At 46.2% G+C, this 21,019-nt stretch overlaps 2 protein-coding genes across 2 annotated transcripts in view; both read right to left on the bottom strand.

Moving 5' to 3' along the window:
• Positions 1–21,019, bottom strand: part of LOC136629099 (zinc finger protein 420-like) — a 174,240-nt gene that overhangs the window by 11,739 nt on the left and 141,482 nt on the right. The gene's annotated exons all lie outside the window — the stretch shown is intronic.
• Positions 1–21,019, bottom strand: part of LOC136629133 (zinc finger protein 665-like) — a 94,375-nt gene that overhangs the window by 71,925 nt on the left and 1,431 nt on the right. Inside the window, exons 3-5 of the mRNA XM_066605279.1 lie at positions 10,395–10,498; positions 2,839–3,018; positions 2,633–2,756 (exon numbers count right to left, since the gene is read on the bottom strand). Coding sequence (XP_066461376.1) covers positions 2,633–2,756; positions 2,839–3,018; positions 10,395–10,498 — 408 coding nt within the window. The remainder of the gene's footprint in view (positions 1–2,632; positions 2,757–2,838; positions 3,019–10,394; positions 10,499–21,019) is intronic.

The raw sequence follows: 21,019 nt of genomic DNA, 5'->3' as shown, positions 1-21,019 counted from the left end.
AGGGAATTAGATTCGTCTGGCATGACTTGTTTGTTACAAACCCATGCTGGCTCTGGTTAATTGCTTCATTTTTATCCAAGTTCTTGCATACATGCTGTTATAATAATTTATTCAAAGATCTTTCCTGGTATAGAAGTCAGGCTCACAGGCCTGTAGTTACCTGCCTCCAACTTATTGCATTTCTTTAAAGATGGGGATAGCAATTGCCTCTTTCCAATCTTCTGGGACTTATCCTGTTATCCAGGATTTTTCAAAGATTACTGTGAGTGGTTCAGCAATTACCTCTGCAGCTACCTTCAGTATGGTAGGGTAGTGGTACGCAAACTTTTTCAGCCATGGAGTCTTTTTGAAGCAAAACTTTCAAGGGGAGCCCCAAGAAATGTTTAATGTTTATTTTTGCCTGTCATTATAAAAAATGACAGGGCTGTTTAAAGAAGTCTCAGGCCCAAGGTGTTCGCCCCCATTATAATTTGCCAGTGGTGCAAAAAAAAAAAAGTAACCATGTTACCTGACACCCTGTATCTGCTCATCTGTGCAGGGGTTAACACTAAGCAGCCATCCCCCTCAGTATGAGGAGGGCTTGTGAGTGGTTCTCATTAGTGCCCTCACATGTGCAAACTGCTCCCCCATTTAGCACTCTGACTGTCTGCATGTTGGGGGTTACATGGTTTATATGCTTGTCCTAGAATGTAGTTTATCTGAACTTGGAGGCTTGAATTCATTTTATTTAGCTAAGCGTTCCCTCACCCTTGTTTGAGTGGGTTCTGCTGTAACTACTGTGACGGCCACATAGCTGTAGGTCTACAAACCGGACATAGATGTTATACTGTGGCTCAATGACACTTCAGGTACATCATACACATGTATATTTGACATGACTAAACACGCTGTATGTTATATGATTTCAGTTCTGAACATCTCAGATTTACTGCGCTTTATGTTCCTCTCAAAAAGTCAGTTTTACAGTAAGCATAATTCCTGTATGATGGACCCTACCAGACAAGCTCTTCAGGAGGGGACACAGAGACTCCTATTACAGTTACAGCTGATGATTAGCAGTTTCTGTCACACAGTTATAATGAAGGAGATGATAGTTCAGCCCCCTGACTGTAGCTTATTTAGGTGAATACAGAGGTTAATAATAATACCTCCCAGCAGGCAGAGATGGTACTAACAATAGATACTCATGTAATATTGTGCTGATGCACCATGGCATTGATAGCGGAAAAGAGTGGAAGACAGAGCAGGGACACATCTTATTATGAAGATAATGCCTGGTAATCAGACAGAAGACTGCACTGCATGGAAGTAACTGCAATATCCAAAGGGGATATTCAGATACATTTACAGCACAACAGTAAAGCAGATGAGGGGTACAGGGATGGGAAAAGGTGTTTCTTGCCAGAGTGGTGCTTAAAGGAAACATTTTTTTAATTATATAGTTTTCAGCCATGTTTTCAGCTTTTGAAATTTCAATTCCAAGGTTTCCTTTTGGCTTGATGAGGTGAAACTTTCAAAAAATGATCAAGATTAAGCAAAACTGAACCTTGATCATACTTTCCCCAAGGCCTTCATTTAGAGTCTCTTTCACAGGGGCTACAAAATCGCGAGATTGTGTATCAATGAGACATCGCTACAAAACGCATGTATGTGAGGCCCACGGTTTCCAATGGCTTCTTTCACATGAGCGATGTTTTGTAGTGAGATATTGCAGCCCGTGCGGATGGAGCTTAGGCAGCTTCAACAAGACGACAGCCATATCGCTGCCATGTACACATGATTTTATAGCGTCAGTGATGTTTTTTCTTGGGAAAACTGTAGCACCGCGTCGCCGCTACCTGCGATTTTTGCACGATTTTGTAGCAAGAAAGTTAATAAGACTTTCTAATGTTAAAAGTTAAAAAAAGTGCATCGCACAAAGAAAAATAGCAAGTTGGTGCGATGCGATAAACAAGGAGGCTTCATAGAGAAACATGGGCTACAAAAATCGCAAATCGCGGCTGTATAGAGCATGGCATTATTTTGTAGTCTTGTAGCGTAGCAGGCTACAAAACATCGCTTGTGTGAAAGAACCCAGAGGAAGGTTTGGGCTCCACATACATGCGATTTGTAGCATTATCACATCACAAGAAAATCACCAGTGTGGAAGCGACCTCACATACATGTTTTGTAGCGATGTCACAGTGTTACAAAATCCTGCAATTTTGTAGCCCATATGAAACAGGCCTAATGCACAAATGTGAAACTTGAGGTTCCCGGGTCAACTCGGACCTGCTGCCTCATTTAGTCTTAACATTACAATCAGCCCTTTGAAGGCAACCATAACGCTGATGTGGCCCGCGGTGAACATGAGTTTGACACAACTGATCTAATATCTCTGGTCAGCCATCTCCACCGGCCTCATCATACAAGTAGAAGACATCTAATAAGACTGAAGACAAGAGCTTCACAGCCTGCTACAGATCAGAGGGACATCTCCACCTACCTGATGGTCCTGTTGAAGAAAAGGATGGGGACATCCCTCTGGTGGGCTTCTCTTACTGGATGGAACTGGAAGAAACACAGACAGACACTGAAGTCATTCTTTACATACAGATAATAAAGCCCCCGTGTATTTAGTCCTGTCTATTACCTGGTGATGGGAGCGGCTGGTGGGTCTCCATCATGGCGTCCTTGTACAGATCCCTGTGTCCTTCTAAATACTTCCACTCCTCCATGGAGAAATAGACAGCGACATCCTGACACCTTATAGGGACCTGATAACACAATATACAATCATTACCCAGAAGCCTCCAGTGCTGTTACTGTATAATGTCCCAGCATTCCCTGCGACGTCACCTCTCCAGTCAGCAGCTCAATCATCTTGTTGGCGAGTTCTAGAATCTTCTGTACATTGATGTCCTCATGTTTACGGGGGTGAAGGGAGGACCCCATGATTGGGCTCAGAGGTTTTCCCCATCCATCATACACAGGAGCCCGACAGTCATCACTAGAGGTCTTCTTCACTACTGTGTAATCCTGTATATGGGGAGACAGTAATAAATATCACTACAGACATTTCCAGAGTCCATCACCTCTACAGCGACATCATCTGTTATTACCATAGATACAAATGATGTAATGTGACATCATCAGAATCTCTCCTCTCCAGTGACAATATCTGTTATTACCAAAGATAAGAATGATGTACTGTGACATCATCAGAATCTCTCCCCTCTCCAGTGACATCATCTGTTATTACCATAGATAAGTATGATGTAATGTGACATTGTCGTGGATTTATTTTGGGTCCACGGCGTAATCAATAGGAATGTTTGCACCCTTCCAGATCCAGAGACTGACACGGGGACCCATGACCTGCTCCCCAGAGATTTGGTCTATGTGAAGAAATTTGTTAGAAAACTCCCCCTTGAGCCCAAATACGATGGACCTTCTCTGTTCTCTCAGCCTCTATACTAACACCACCACCAATAGAACAGGGTGTAAGAAAAAAAAAAAAAAAAAAGTACAGTACCCCGGAAACTACACCTGCTTTGTCAATTATGGCAATGGTAGATTCCTAGGGAATTTCACGGACAGGTACTGCGCCTCACGGAAGGATGGCACCCCAGCACGGAGACAAGTCCAGTCCTTAGGAGATGTCTATTGGGTGTGTGGGGACGGGAAAATACGCACCAGACTTGAAGGGGACTGGACTGGAGAAGGTGCCCTCACAAAAGCCTTAATGCCCTTGCACATACTACCTGACAATGCCACAGAGAACAAACCCCCACACCAAACAAAAAGAGAAATCGAGACCCCAGGAGGTAGCTTTGACCCCCATGTGTACATAGATGCCATAGGGGTTCCTAGGGGGGTACCAAATAAATACAAAACCAGGGATCAGGTAAAAACAGGATGGGAGACATTATTTACCATTGTCATTGTTAGAAAAAACGTAGATTGGTTAAACTGTATCTATTATAACCAACAGAGAATTGCAAATTACACCAGAGATGCCATACAGGGAATGGCTGACCAGCTAGCACCCATGGTAGCAGGGCCCAAATAGGGATCTTTATTATGTGTGCATTAATTATCTTTATCGTTGTAGCTTGCTGTATAATCCCCTGTCTCTGGAAGACCTGTGAACCCGCTGCTGCCAGTGCTGCCCCCACCATGAACCTGCTGAACGTGTTCTCAGAGAATGTGAACAAGCCTCATACCCCCTTGAAGCCTCTGACCCCTGTCTACAACACACTCCAGCCTTAGGGCCAGATCACCCTCCTTGGAACGATTCAGTGGCTACGGGGGACTAAGGCTAGCTGTGGTCCAGTTGCAAGGGCTGTGAAAAACCCCGTGGTAGACCCAGAGAGCTTACCTTGGTCGGCTCGAAGGGACTGCCTAGATCTGGGACGTCAAGGGTCAACAAGTGAGGACTGCGGGGTAGTGTAGGGACAGTTAGTAAAACAGACAGTTTCAAGTGGGGGTTGTGGAGGATATATATATATATATATATATAAATAGATAGAGGTGGCTTGGCGATGGCGGCGTGAGCACCTCAGGCTTTGAGCTCCCGCGGGTCCCACAACTTAATGCCCGTAAAACAAGCAAAACAGCAGCCTAATCGACCCACCGCTACTCCCATGGGACGCAGAAGAATCTCTAGCCGCTCCACGGTGCCTCCTGAAGCCGGACCGACTGGCATACAGCGCTTCATGCAGCCCTCAGGAGCCGTGGGATCCGGACCCAAGATGGCGCCGGACCGCGCGCGCAGTCTCTCCTCACCGCCCGACCGCAGCAACGGGACCTCCAGACAGACCAGGCACACCAGCGACCACTGTCACTCCTGCTCAGCAGGAGAAGAAGAAATGGAGGAAGCTCTGCAGCACACCACTCCAGCGCCAGCAAAGCAGGTGAGCTCCACCCAGGCACCAGAGTCCCCGGAAGACAGTGATAACCAGGAGGGGAGTGACATACCACCTAGCCCTAGCAGCAGCACAAGGGCCAGATATAAAGCTGGACACAGCAGTCACCATGAGCCTTCGTCCCCAGCACTCTCACAGGAGGATGGAGGAGACAGCACAGACTACCACACACAAAATCAAAGAGTGGGGCCCCAGTAGTACTCCAGCACCAGTAAACAGCCCACAGCACACATGCAGCCACAAATAAAAAATCTACCTGCTGGAAATAGCTAGCAGGACAGGGGCCATGTCATGCAGCATAACAGGGGCCACGATAGCCACCATGAGGAGGCGGCATTGCCCTGCAGGCAAAAAAAACACCCCGACCGGACACGATACACACCCGGTAACAGTGATCGCTCCCACCCCCGGAGCCATTCAGACAACCACAGCCACAACACCTCGCCTATCAGCGAACGCCCAGAAGAGCAGCAGCAAGGCGACTCCTGGGATTGGAAGGAGCACCTGCGAGCACTACCCACGAAAAGAGATTTCCAGAGGTTAGAGGACTCCCATAAGCAAGCCATATCTCTCATGCAACAAGAATTGAGACACGTGGGCCACAGACTGCAAACTGTGGAGGAGTCCCAAGAGGAGGTGTTTTCCATATTAGACACGCACAGCCAAGTCATCAATGCCCAGACCCTTCAGATATCAGATATTCTATCTCACCTAGACGATCTAGAAAACAGACACAGGCGCAATAATATACGTCTACGAGGCCTGTCTGAAGAAGTAACCCCTCCACAGCTGGAAAACTGGGCACGAAACTTGTTCAGCTCCCTACACAACCAGATCACACACAACCAGTAGAAATAGATCGCATCCATAGAAGCCTAGGCCCCAGACCAGAGGACCCGGAGAAACCCCGTGATGTAATATGCCGTATCCACTTTTATAAGGATAAAGAGGCGATCCTGAAGCAAGCGGGGGGGGGGGGGGGCGACGTCAGGAATGGGCAATGTAGCTGGTGACTAAACGACAACCTATTAGGAGACCCCTGCTGCCTGAAGGAGATACACCAGACCTTCATAGAAAACCATAAAACAGATGAGACCGCCCCAACCATGAAATGGGAAGCCTTGAAATGTGTGCTTCGGGGAGTGTTTATTTCACATGGTGCCAGGCTCAAGAGGGAGAGGACGGAAAGACTGCGGGATTTGTTGACAAAATTAGATAATGCAGAATTATCCAACAAAAGAAAAGCCTCTGCAACTATTGGTGCAGAAATCTCTCAACTGCGTCAACAGATCCTGGCAATCATGGACCAGGCTACCCTATGCGCAAGAGACAAAATGAGAGGAGGATACTACGAATACGGGAATAAATGCAGTGCATGGTTAGCTAGAGCCCTTAACCCACGAGAAAACCACTCATACATTTTTGCACTGAATTCCCCTAGAGGAAAGAAAGTACATGCCACCGCAGAGATAGTGGAGTGCTTCCACAAGTACTATAAGGAGCTCTACATTATCCGTAGTGAAGGCGCGGGTCCCGAGGGACCCGGAGACACTAGATTGGCGACCTACCTGGAGGAGTGCGGCCCGGGCCCCATGTCCGGCGAGGAATCCGAGACTCTAAAGGCCGACATTTCTGAACAAGAAATCCAGGAAGGGATCCAGAAGCTCAAAATTGGCAAAGTCCAGGCCCAGACGGCTTCACGGCCAGATTTTATAAGACGTGTGGGAACTTATTAGTCCCCCTACTACACAGCTCATTCAATGCCATCTCCAGGAAATGTCCGCTACCGCCCCAGGCCCTACAGGCAATCATAACAGTGATCCCAAAGCCAGGCAAAGACCCGCTACAATGTGGAAGGTACCGCCCAATCTCCCTCCTAAATGTGGGCATAAAAATCTTCGCTAAAACCATAGCTTCCCGATTACAACCCCTCGTGCCAGGGCTGATTCACAGAGACCAGGTGGGGTTTGTCCCGGGCCGTGAGGCGCGAGACAACACCATACGGACTATATCTTTGATCGGAAGAGCCCAACAGGAGGGAATACCCTTGAGCCTTCTCTCTGTAGACGCCGAGAAGGTGTTCGACTGGGTGAACTGGGGCTTCTTAGAAGCCACGCTTCAAAAAATAGGACTTGGACCCAGACTACGGAGCTGGATCATGGCACTATATAGAGGTCCCACGGCACAGATCCGGGGCAACGGTAGACTCTCGCCTCCGGTAAACATCTGCAATGGCACGAGACAGGGTTGCCCCCTGTCACCCACCCTCTATGTCTTAGTCATGGAGTCCCTCGCAAACGCTATAAGAAGAAACCCAGATATCAAGGGCTTCCCAACCCCGCACACCGAACACAAACTAGCATCATTTGCGGATGACCTGCTCATCTACCTGGCTGACCCCCAAACTAGCTTCCCAGCCATACTACAAGAATTCAAAAGATATAGCCAGCTAACCCTCTACTCGGCGCTGGAGAGGGACCTGGAGAGGTGGCGACCACTGACCTTATCGTGGTTCGGCATGATCAATACAATAAAAATGAATGCCCTTCCCAGGTTCCTCTACCTGTTCCAGACTCTACCGATACAGGTCCCCAAAATCTTTTTCACACGACTTAGAAGAGCGCTGGTAAAATTTGTGTGGAGCGGAGCGAAGCCCAGATTGAGCTACAAAATCTTAACCCAAAAAAAGGAAGCGGGAGGGGTGGGTCTCCCGGACCTTGCAAAGTACCACAAGGCGACAATAAGCAAATGCATACTAGACCTAATGCTCAGGAGAACTACCAAGCGATGGGTTGGGCTCGAACAAGACTCAGCCCCTTTTAACGCGAAGGGCTTGTTCTGGCTAAAAGGTGGCCTGGGGCGCCATGGGATCACGGTCTCCCCACTCCTGGGGATTATCCTGAAACAATGGGATGGCTTTGCAGCAAAAACAGGACTGATATCGATACCAGGCCCTTGGACGCCACTAGTAGGAAACCTGGACTTTCCACTAGGCGCACGAGGCCTACCCCTGCTTGACAGACTAGAGATACCGGTCCCCAGAATCAAGGATGTAATGACACCAGGTGGAATCAAACCACTAGAGACACTACTGGGGGCGGGGAGGCAGATAGCCGGTGCATGGTTCCAACACCTCCAATTAAGCCATTTTGTACGAGCACAGGGTCAGGTCTCTGAGGTGACCCGCCAGCCCACCCCCTTTGAAGAGATGGGCGCAACGTCCCCCGAACGGAGAGGGGAGATCTCCACGGTCTATGGCATTTTGGTGGCCGGGGACACGCTAGACTGCGGGATGGGCTTCAGGGTGAAATGGGAGGGGGAGCTGGGTCAGAACTTTGAAAACAACGATTGGGCCAAATCGTATACCATGACCCACAAGATGTCCGTCTCAGGCAGGCACCACGAACTGAACTACAAAATCCTGTCCAGGTTGTACCGCACCCCGGCGTGCCTGGCCAGGATGTACCCCAATATCAGTAGCAACTGCTGGAGATGCCTCAATGACATAGGGTCAATGATCCATATTTGGTGGTCCTGCCCTATGGTGTCCCCTCTGTGGAGAGAGGTCAATGCCCTATGCAATGCCCTCACCAAGGCAGAGATCTCATTTTCCCCTGAGATGGCCCTCCTCTCAATCACTCCAGGCCCGGTAGCTTGGATTGGGAAAGGAGTCCTCAAATTTTTCCTCCTAGTAATGAGACAGGTGATACCGCAAATGTGGAACACAACGGAGACTCCTACACGCTTAAGGTGGGTAAAAGCCATGGATGACATTAAATACCTGGAGGAATTAAGGACGAGAGACGACGCTAAATTTTCCATCCACTATGCTACCTGGGCAACGTGGATAAGTTTCCGCTCCTCAGACAAATTTGATCAATGGTTAAATAGCGGAGTGGTGCCGAGTTGAGCACAATTACTATGGAGCAGCACCCCTGGTGGTACCCCTATGGGGTGGTCGCCGCCGTGCAGACCAGAGCCTCCCCTACCGGTCCACCCAGAGCCTCTGGCGGCTCCCTCCCCCACGACCCCCCTCCACTCCTCCCAACTCCCATACCTCCCTTGCTCCCTACTCTTTTCCTTTTTCCCTCTTCATTAGCGATACTGACGATGTGAACTACAGGCGGTATTAACATGCCACATACTATGGGGGCGGGCGAGAACTCCCCCCCCCCCACCCCCGTGCACCTGAGACGCAAACAAACCCCTTGCACTGAGCCAAGATTATAAATGTTTAATTCTCCCACGACATCTAACATTGGCAAGGGACTAGAGACTCACCATATGACATAGCCTACTCGGGTCTCCTTTAATGTGTGATTACCAAGTTACGTCTTCTAGTTTAAGTAATTGATATGCAAATACTACGCCACTGATGAAACTTTGCAAGAGTTATGCAAGATTGTTTATACAGTTAAAAGTTATTCTAAGAAAAGTGAAATGTAATCTGAAGAACGACGACAAATTTTTTGTACGTCAGCACTGTTTATTTGACATACGGCGTTTAAAAACCGTTATCATTGTATTTCATTGACAGACTAACTAAACAAAACAATAAAAACCTTTTGAACAATATAGATAGATAGATAGATATGAGATGGATAGCTAGATAGCTAGATAGATAGATAGATACATAGATAGATAGATAGATAGATAGATAGATAGATAGATAGATAGATAGATAGATATGAGATAGATAGATTTACACACACACACAAGGTGAAATCTCTATTTCACTGTCTGAGCCAGCAGGATGGAATGTTCCGGCCGCATCCTGTACTGCTAACAGTTATCAGATCATGCAGCTTGATAGAAATACAGGCTCATAACCTCAGGGTACATTCTTTACCCGCACATAACCCTCAGGCGTCAATTGATGCCACACTGCTCACTCCACCCCCGCTCCCTCCATCGAACACCAAGAGATGGCGCTGGTTTTTCATCTGAAACCACGTGATGTTTGATGTCCACAGCAACTCCCGCAGGACCGGATGTAAAACGATCATATTTGGACCGCCCAATCCTATGCTTTGATTTCTAATCACGTATTGCTTCCTGCATGTCCATAAAGGGCAATTAACTCATAATACTATAAAATATCCTTTACGCCTACTAATAAAGTCCAGAAAGACTTCTATACCGACACTCTTGTCTCCGTGTGATCTCTTCCATTGTGCGCACAATCTCTGAACATAAATCTGGAAGGGTGCAAACATTCCTATTGATTACGCCGTGGACCCAAAATAAATCCACAACAATATCATCAGAATCTCTCCCCTCTCCAGTGACATCATCTGTTAATACCATAGATAAGTATGATATGTGACATCATCAGAATCTCTCCCCTCTCCAGTGACATCATCTGTTAATACCATAGATTAGAATGATGTAATGTGACATCATCAGAATCTCTCACCTCCCCAGTGACATCATCTATTATTACCATAGATAAGCATGATATAATGTGACATCATCAGAATCTCTCACCTCCCCAGTAAGCTGAAAGAGTATCTCTAGGGTGAGATTTAATACACTCTCCTCCATCTTGTTTCTGTCCTTCTCCATCCTTGATGAATCAATCTTGCAGGGACCTGAATGGAAAAAATATGAACCAATGTAAAAACCACAAAAAAATATCCTAATACATTTACTGGAGATAATAAGGGGAAACATTTGAAAGCATTTTCCCATTACTTAAAATTGCTTCACAGCCCCTGTGTCCTTCCTGCTTGCTGCTGACCAGGACATGTGACTGCTGTAGCCAATCACTGGCTATAAAAGGTCACTGCTGTGGCCAGTGATTGGCTACAGCAGTCACATGTCCTGGCCAGCAGCAACCAGGAAGGACAGAGGGGTTGTGAAGCATGTCATGGGAAAACCCCTTTAAGGAGATATTAAGGGGAACCTATTTTGTGAGTTTTATGAAGCCTGAACTACAGACAACACAAAATCCCGACATGTTCTCCTCACCCGGATCAGTTGGACTGATAGTCGACCCAGGCAGGGAGAAGTCAGCAGCGACCGCTTTCTGTGAAGGAAACTGTATTTCATATTAATGAGTTTGTTTTGTGTTTCAGTAGAACAGCGCTTCTGTAAGACATACGGAGAAGCAGGATGTTCTACAGAGCCCTTAGGGCTGTTTTAGGGGATTTAGGACTTCTAGTTAATTTATTATTCCATTTTTGGTTAGACGGGGCGACTACAAATCAACCAATCCAGCATTATTTTTTCTCACTCATATAACATTCACTGTGTGGCATAAACATCATGCTACTTTTTCTTGCTGACCATGAATCTATCAGGGAGGCACTCCAGTAAATAATAATGTAGGTGGAACATCCTTGCTACTAATAGCTGTATCTCAGGCTGTGTTGTGGCTGGAGGATCGATTTTATGCTGGTTTTAAAGCCAATAATGTGGAATGTTGGTCCTGGCCACAATACGGCCTGAGATATAGGAGGGTGAAGTGGGGATGAAGTGACAGCTGCACAGGCCTGCAGATCTCAGTCTGGTCATTCCTGGGTTTCTATAGGCTTTATCTCAGGCTGTGTTGCACCTAGAGCATCCATCATGACCTTGTTTTTCATCCAAAAGGCTTTGAAAATCAAGATTTACAGTCTTTTAAATCAAACTGCTACACAGCCTGAGGTAGAGAAAGTGGAAATGGTGCCGCCCCCCTTTAGCCAGCTTTCAGTTTAAAACCCTTTTAGACTAAAGGATTACACTGCGCAACAAAAAATTGTAAACATTTTCATAACACTAAGTAATTAATCTGTAAGTAAAACCTCCTGCTTACACTGGTGAAATGGAATAATAGCACATATCATTCTCAAGTTACCAACCATTTCCTTTATTTAGGATGATAACCGTTTGGACGCACCGTAATATATCTATTCAACTGTTTTTGGTAGAAAATGATGCTTGGATCTTGACTTCCTCCTGTAAGAAACATGACTTTTCCTCTGTGAGAACCAGCAAAGATCACCCATCATATTGGGATTGTACTTCCCTTTGTGGCGGTCTTCAATAACGGAGATGTCTTGTGTGAATTGAACCCATTGATTTAAATGGGTTCGGTCACATGAGCGTATTTTTTTGCACAATGTACAATCACCGGAAAAACTGTACAGCCTGACCTTGTTGGGGCGTATCACACACTGCAATAAGCGGTTGTAGAGAATGGGTGGGCACAAATACGCAGTGAGGGCACAGGAAACCGGCTGATTTGCGCGCCATTTCAATAAGCCCGTGTGCGTTCTTTTTTGGATGCTGAAATATGCAGTGTATTTGTGAACTTAAAGACGCAGAAGAGCAACTGAAAAACGAGGCGGAAGGGATTTTTTGTTGTGCAAATACATATTACATTCGCACGACTGAAATGTGCTAACGTCCATGGGAATGAGCCCCAATAGTGACCCCTATAGTAGACCCAGACCCCCACAAGTGGCCTCAGCAGTAATAGTAACCCCTATAGTAGCCCCAGTAGTAATATTGACCCCCACAGTGGCCTCAGTAGTATTAGTGACCCCCACAGTGGCCTCAGTAGTAAAAGTGGCCCCTATAGTTGCTTCAGTAGTAACAGTGTCACCTATAGTGACCCGAGCAGTAATAGTGACCCCCACAGTGGCCTCAGTAGTAACAGTGTCCCCTATAGTGGCCCGAGCAGTAATAGTGACCCCCATAGTAATCCCAGGGATGCTACCCAGCCAGAGGCCAATAGCAATCCTACCATGAGGAATAGGTAATCTGGCGTCATGAGGCACAGGTTTATTGCAGAAGGCATGTCTGGATACAAATTGTAATTTCTGTTTCCTGGAGAAACCTTTGGTATTTGTCATGCAGTAATACCAGTCAGTATGGCGGTCTGTTTGTCCTCGCCATCAGAAGGGTGAATGGCGTTCTACTCTTGCCTTTCAGCCCCTGAGTGAGATGAGTGTTACATGACACACAGATGTTGTGCGGTGCCCCTTCTTATCTTGGTCACCAAGCTTTATTCCAAAATACTTGTGATAGGCCCACTTCACCAAGGATGATATTTTCCCTGCTGTGTCTTTGTTGTGAACTGTCCGCAGACATAGCAGAAACTGTCTGGGTTGTTCAGACAGACAGTTCAGACTAGCCCTGACCCTAGTCTTGTCAGCACTGCATTTAGCTCCTGCTCACTGTCTGTACTTAGACCAGCGACAGAGGAAGAAGTCTCCAAATTGCTCTTCTCTGCTCGCCCCACCACCTGCGCTAGCGACCCCCTCCCCTCTCACCTCCTCCGTTCCTTCTCCCCAGTGGTCATCTCTCATCTCACCACTATATTCTCTCCACCACAACCTCTCTCTGACCTCTGGCATCTTTCCCTCTTCCTTCAAACACGCCATCATATCCCCACTGCTAAAGAAGCCGACTCTGGACGTGACTGATGCTGCCAACTCCCGATCCATCTCAAACCTCCCCTTCATCTCCAAACTACTAGAACGCCTGGTTTACTCCCGCCTTGTAAGCTACCTATCAGAGCACTCTCTCCTAGACCCCCTACAGTCTGGCTTTCGACCTCAACACTCGACAGAAACTGCCCTTACAAGGGTATCCAATGACCTACTGACAGCCAAATCGAGGGGCGATTACTGCCTACTGATCATCCTCGACCTCTCCGCAGCATTTGACACTGTTGACCATAAACTCCTCCTCAGTATGCTACGCTCCATTGGCCTAAAGGACACTGCCCTCTCCTGGTTCTCCTACTTATCTGACCGCTTTTTCAGTGTCTCCTTTGCTGGCTCTACCTCCCCTCCTCTTCCCCTTGCTGTTGGGGTCCCCCAGGGCTCGGTCCTTGGCCTCCTCCTTTTCTCTATCTACACAGCCCCTATTGGACAAACCATCAGGAGATTTGGCCTCCAATACCACCTGTATGCTGACGACACCCAGCTATACACCTCTTCCAGTGACATCTCTGCACCTTTCCTCCAAAACATCACCAACTGTCTGTCCGCTGTCTCTAACACCATGTCCTCTCTCTAACTAAAACTAAACCTCTCTAAAACTGACTTACTGGTATTTCCACCCTCCACTAACCAACCTCATCCTGACATCTCCATCTCAGTGTGTGGCGCCACCATAACTCCTAGACAACATGCTCGCTGCCTTGGGGTCATATTTGATTCTGATCTCTCTTTTACCCCCTACATCCAATCTCTGGCCCGAACATGTCAGCTGCACCTCAAGAACATCGCAAGAATCCGCTCTTTTCTCACCGTGGACACGTTAAAAACGCTTACTGTTGCCCTCATCCACTGCCGGCTCGATTATTGCAATTCGTTGCTGATCGGCCTCCCCTGCACCAGAGTCTACCCTCTCCAATCCGTCCTAAATGCGGCAGCCAGGCTCATCTTCCTGTCCAGCCGCTACTCGGACGCCTCTGCCCTGTGCCAGTCACTGCACTGGCTGCCCGTTAAATACAGAATTCAATCTAAACTCGCTACCTTCATCCACAAAGCCCTCCACAGCGCAGCACCACCCTACATCGCCTCCCTCATCTCAATCTATCACAAACCAAACTGAGCGCCCCGTTAATTCGAACTTCTCATTCCCGCCTCCAAGACTTCTCCAGAGCAGCACTGATCCTCTGGAACGCACTACCAAAGGCTACCCGAGCAATCCAGGACTCGCAGAACTTCAGGCGTGCTCTAAAAACGCACCTCTTCAGGGAGGCATACCGCATTCCCTAAACAAACCCCTCTGTACGCCACCTGATAACATGCTCCCTGACCTACTGACTGCAATCCCTGCTAGCCACCATATACCGCTCCTGCAGTCATACCGATTCTGCCGTCACACGGCTAAATGTCTGACCATTGTCTATGTGTATATCACCCCTCACTCTCCACCCCGCCATACCGTGCACACCGCCAGCCCCTTTACCTTCTGTACCACCCCACTATTCGTAGTATGTAAACTCGTTAGAGCAGTACCCTCACCCCTACTGTTTCCATCAATTGATTACTATGTAACCGTGCTTCTGTAATGTTTGTACTTTTGTCTTTCTGTATCCCCCCTGTCTATGTAAGCGCTGCGGAATATGTTGGCGCTATACAAATAAAGTTTATTATTATTATTATTATTCAGACATCCGCGCCGCTCAGCCATATTGTTATTAACCCTTGATAAATAGTCCCAGTCTAACCAATGACCGGTAACAGCACAGATCATTAATTACAAGTTACTGGTGGATGACCCGCAGCGTTTCCACCACATGGAAACATCCCCTATATGTTACATACACCTACCCTTATAGTGCTCAGTCAGCATGCAGTGTGTACCGGAGATTGTGAAATAGTTGCACAATCACTTTAGTTATTGTTTTTTATTAAGCAAGGTTAATGGCGCAGACAGGGTTAATTGTGCAGGCAGATATCCAAAAATAGTAGGACAGCAATTGGATTACATTATTTCACATCACTGGAAAACCTTGAGTAACAGAAATATACATTATATTGGAATTCAGAGCGCTAAAGTTACTATGAGCCCCCTATCTACTTATCTGTTACAGAGATTGTGTGTGTGTAATGTACACGCTCCTGTACTGTATGAGTATTGTGGATGTAGCAGAGCTGTATGTGTGTAATGTACACGCTCCTGTACTGTATGTGTATTGTGGATGTAGCAGAGCTGTATGTGTGTAATGTACACGCTCCTGTACTGTATGTGTATTGTGGATGTAGCAGAGCTGTATGTGTAATGTACACGCTCCTGTACTGTATGTGTATTGTGGGTGTAGCAGAGCTGTATGTGTGTAATGTACATGCTCCTGTACTGTATGTGTATTGTGGATGTAGCAGAGCTGTATGTGTGTAATGTATACGCTCCTGTACTGTATGTGTATTGTGGATGTAGCAGAGCTGTATGTGTGTAATGTACACGCTCCTGTACTGTATGTGTATTGTGGATGTAGCAGAGCTGTATGTGTGTAATGTACACGCTCCTGTACTGTATGTGTATTGTGGATGTAGCAGAGCTGTATGTGTGTAATGTACACGCTCCTGTACTGTATGTGTATTGTGGATGTAGCAGAGCTGTATGTGTGTAATGTACACGCTCCTGTACTGTATGTGTATTGTGGATGTAGTAGAGCTGTATGTGTGTAATGTACACGCTCCTGTACTGTATGTGTTTTGTGGATGTAGCAGAGCTGTATGTGTGTAATGTACACGCTCCTGTACTGTAGGTGTATTGTGGATGTAGCAGAGCTGTATGTATGTAATGTACATGCTCCTGTACTGTATGTGTATTGTGGATGTAGCAGAGCTGTATGTGTGTAATGTACATGCTCCTGTACTGTATGTGTGTTGTGGATGTAGCAGAGCTGTATGTGTGTGTAATGTACATGCTCCTGTACTGTATGTGTATTGTGGATGTAGTAGAGCTGTATGTATGTAATGTACACGCTCCTGTACTGTATGTGTATTGTGGATGTAGCAGAGCTGTATGTGTGTAATGTACACGCTCCTGTACTGTATGTGTATTGTGGATGTAGCAGAGCTGTATGTGTGTAATGTACACGCTCCTGTACTGTAGGTGTATTGTGGATGTAGCAGAGCTGTATGTATGTAATGTACATGCTCCTGTACTGTATGTGTATTGTGGATGTAGCAGAGCTGTATGTGTGTAATGTACATGCTCCTGTACTGTATGTGTGTTGTGGATGTAGCAGAGCTGTATGTGTGTGTAATGTACATGCTCCAGTACTGTATGTGTATTGTGGATGTAGCAGAGCTGTTTGTGTGTAATGTACACGCTCCTGTACTGTATGTGTATTGTGGATGTAGCAGAGCTGTATGTGTGTAATGTACATGCTCCAGTACTGTATGTGTATTGTGGATGTAGCAGAGCTGTATGTGTGTGTAATGTACACGCTCCTGTACTGTATGTGTATTGTGGATGTAGCAGAGCTGTATGTGTGTAATGTACACGCTCCTGTACTGTATGTGTATTGTGGATGTAGCAGAGCTGTATGTGTGTAATGTACACGCTCCTGTACTGTATGTGTATTGTGGATGTAGCAGAGCTGTATGTGTGTAATGTACACGCTCCAGTACTGTATGTGTATTGTGGATGTAGCAGAGCTGTATGTGTGTAATGTACACGCTCCTCTACTGTGTGTATGGTGGATGTAGCAGAGCTGTATGTGTTGTGGGGAGATAGCTCGGAAGGCGTGCAGGTTTCTTGATATACAGAGACAGAACACCAGCGGATGTAGTGCAGAGCCGGCGTGACCTGCATTTATTTTTATAACAGCAACATAAAAGTCCAACCTTAGCTTCAGGCAAACAAATAATAGTCCAGAGTCCAGCTATCCGGCTCAGGTTGCACTTGGCAGGTGCCGTGTACAGCAGAGCTTCTGTCTCCAGCCCGTCACACAGGCTGCCAGGGTCCAGCAGCCATCTGTCTATATATATAAAAGGGAATGTGTGCGTGTCTGTCTGGTTTTCTGTTTGTCCTTTATGCGCTACTACACCATTCATCTGATTGCCATGAAACTTTGGGAAGTTGTTGAGTACACTCCTGGGAAGATTATAGGCATAGTACAACTATCCTACGATAGGTGGCGCACTTGCGAGCATCATCGACAGTTACGCCCCCCCCCCCACATGTAGATCATTCGATTTCCATCATTGACACTAATTCTCTCACTTCCCGATGTCGTCGAAACATGAAATTTGGCACGAGCATTGATTATGTCATAAATCGGAAAAGTTAATAGGTCCCAACCCGATTGTTCAATTCTAAGTGCAAAAGAATTAGCGTCCAAATCTTACGTGCGCAATCTAATTCTCTCACTTCCTGATGTCATCTATATATATATAAATGAATGTCTGTCTGTCTATCCATTATGCATTACTACACCATTCATCCAATCGCCATGAAACTTTGGGAAGTTGTTGAGTACACTCCTGGGAAGATTACTGGCATAGTACATCTATCCTACAATAGGTGGGGTGCGTGCGAGCGTTGTTGGCAGTTATGCCCCCCAGACAAAGATCGGTTTATTTCCATCTCAAGCACGAAAGCAAAAGGCATTACGAGCAATGGGATGAGTGTTCAACTAGAAAATGATGCATCCGCCGAACGTTTCGCCAGACAATTGCTGGATATTGAGAATGCTGAGGTAAAATGAAAGCTGCGCTGTGATTGGTTGCTATTTCTTATACTGCTGAGGTAACATGAAAGCTGTGCTGTGATTGGTTGCTATATATTATACCACTGAGGCAACATGAAAGCTGTGCTGTGATTGGTTGCTACTTTTTATACTACTGAGGTTACATCAAAGCTGTGCTGTGATTGGTTGTTATATATTATACCGCTGAGGTAACATGAAAGCTGCGCTGTGATTGGTTGCTGTTTCTTATACTGCTGAGGTAACATGAAAGCTGTGCTGTGATTGGTTGTTATATATTATACCACTGAGGTAACATGAAAGCTGCGCTGTGATAGGTTGCTATATATTATACCACTGAGGTAACATGAAAGCTGCACTGTGATTGGTTGTTATATATTATACCGCTGAGGTAACTTGAAAGCTGCGCTGTGATAGGTTTCTATATATTATACCACTGAGGTAACATGAAAGCTGCGCTGTGATTGGTTGTTATCTAGATATATAAAAACGAATGTATGTATGTGTGTCTGTCTTCGCAGCAACGCGCGACGGGTAAGCTAGTCGTAAATAAAAGTCCATGTAAGCACCCAACCTGGGTGTTGAGGTTAGGGGCGGCACCCTGTCAACCTCTTGCCTTTCCAGGCCCCAGCCTGCAGCACCTCACTCTGCTGCGCTGGTTCTCCTTCTGTGTCCGTGCACACTGCTATCTATGTGCACACTTGATGTGGCTCAGCCTCAGCACCTGGGCTGACCGAGATCGCCCACACCCTGGAGTGGAGGAGGTGGAATGGACAGCCCCACTACCAACCTGCCATCCATTCCAAAAAAACCAGGCCCAAATATCTTTAAAGAACAGATCTCCAGCAACTACTTGCCGGAGACCACATTACGCTCCTGGTTCCTTACGTCTCTGAGAGCGAGACATGACCCTCCTCCAGTTCCCTTAGTACCTCACAGTCTGTAATGTACACGCTCCTGGACTGTGTATGGTGGATGTAGCAGAGCTGTATGTGTGTAATGTACACGCTACTGTACTGTATGTGTACTGTGGATGTAGCAGAGCTGTATGTGTGTAATGTACACGCTCCTGTACTGTATGTGTATTGTGGATGTAGCAGAGCTGTATGTGTGTAATGTACACGCTCCTGGACTGTGTATGGTGGATGTAGCAGAGCTGTATGTGTGTAATGTACACGCTCCTGTACTGTATGTGTATTGTGGATGTAGCAGAGCTGTATGTGTGTAATGTACCCGCTCCTGTACTGTATGTGTATTGTGGATGTAGTAGAGCTGTATGTGTGTAATGTACACGCTCCTGTACTGTATGTGTATTGTGGATGTAGCAGAGCTGTATGTGTGTAATGTACGCGCTCCTGTACTGTATGTGTATGGTGGATGTAGCAGAGCTGTATGTGTGTAATGTACATGCTCCTGTACTATATGTGTATTGTGGATGTAGCAGAACTGTATGTGTGTAATGTACCCGCTCCTGTACTGTATGTGTATTGTGGATGTAGCAGAGCTGTATGTGTGTAATGTACATGCTCCTGTACTATATGTGTATTGTGGATGTAGCAGAGCTGTATGTGTGTAATGTACACACTCCTGTACTGTATATGTATTGTGTATGCAGCAGAGCTGTATGTGTGTAATGTACACGCTCCTGTACTGTATATGTATTGTGCATGTAGTAGAGCTGTATGTGTGTAATGTACACGCCCCTGTACTGTATGTGTATTGTGGAAGTAGCAGAGCTGTATGTGTGTAATGTACACGCTCCTGGACTGTGTATGGTGGATGTAGCAGAGCTGTATGTGTGTAATGTACACGCTCCTGTACTGTATGTGTATTGTGGATGTAGCAGAGCTGTATGTGTGTAATGTACCCGCTCCTGTACTGTATGTGTATTGTGGATGTAGCAGAGCTGTATGTGTGTAATGTACACGCTCCTGTACTGTATGTGTACTGTGGATGTAGCAGAGCTGTATGTGTGTAATGTACACGCTCCTGTACTGTATGTGTATTGTGGATGTAGCAGAGCTGTATGTGTGTAATGTACACGCTCCTGTACTGTATGTGTATTGTGGATGTAGCAGAGCTGTATGTGTGTAATGTACACGCTCCTGTACTGTATGTGTATTGTGGATGTAGCAGAGCTGTATGTGTGTAATGTACATGCTCCTGTACTATATGTGTATTGTGGATGTAGAAGAGCTGTATGTGTAATGTACACCCTCCTGTACTGTATGTGTATTGTGGATGTAGCAGAGCTGTATGTGTAATGTACACCCTCCTGTACTGTATGTGTATTGTGGATGTAGCAGAGCTGTATGTGTAATGTACACCCTCCTGTACTGTATGTGTATTGTGGATGTAGCAGAGCTGTATGTGTGTAATGTACACACTCCTGTACTGTATGTGTATTGTGGATGTAGCAGAGCTGTATGTGTGTAATGTACACGCTCCTGTACTGTATGTGTATTGTGGATGTAGCAGAGCTGTATGTGTGTAATGTACATGGTCCTGTACTGTATGTGTATTGTGGATGTAGCAGAGCTGTATGTGTGTAATGTACACGCTCCTGTACTGTATGTGTATTGTGGATGTAGCAGAGCTGTATGTGTAATGTACACGCTCCTGTACTGTATGTGTATTGTGGATGTAGCAGAGCTGTATGTGTGTAATGTACACGCTCCTGTACTGTATGTGTATTGTGGATGTAGCAGAGCTGTATGTGTGTAATGTACACGCTCCTGTACTGTATGTGTATTGTGGATGTAGCAGAGCTGTATGTGTGTAATGTACGCGCTCCTGTACTGTATGTGTATTGTGGATGTAGCAGAGCTGTATGTGTGTAATGTACACGCTCCTGTACTCTATGTGTATTGTGGATGCAGCAGAGCTGTATGTGTGTAATGTACACGCTCCTGTACTGTATGTGTATTGTGGATGTAGTAGAGCTGTATGT

The sequence above is a fragment of the Eleutherodactylus coqui genome, chromosome 5 (assembly GCF_035609145.1).
Source record: "Eleutherodactylus coqui strain aEleCoq1 chromosome 5, aEleCoq1.hap1, whole genome shotgun sequence".
Taxonomy (NCBI): Eukaryota; Metazoa; Chordata; class Amphibia; order Anura; family Eleutherodactylidae; genus Eleutherodactylus; species Eleutherodactylus coqui.
The sequence above is the reverse complement of the archived record's forward strand: the minus strand, read 5'-3'. Positions and strand labels throughout refer to the sequence as shown.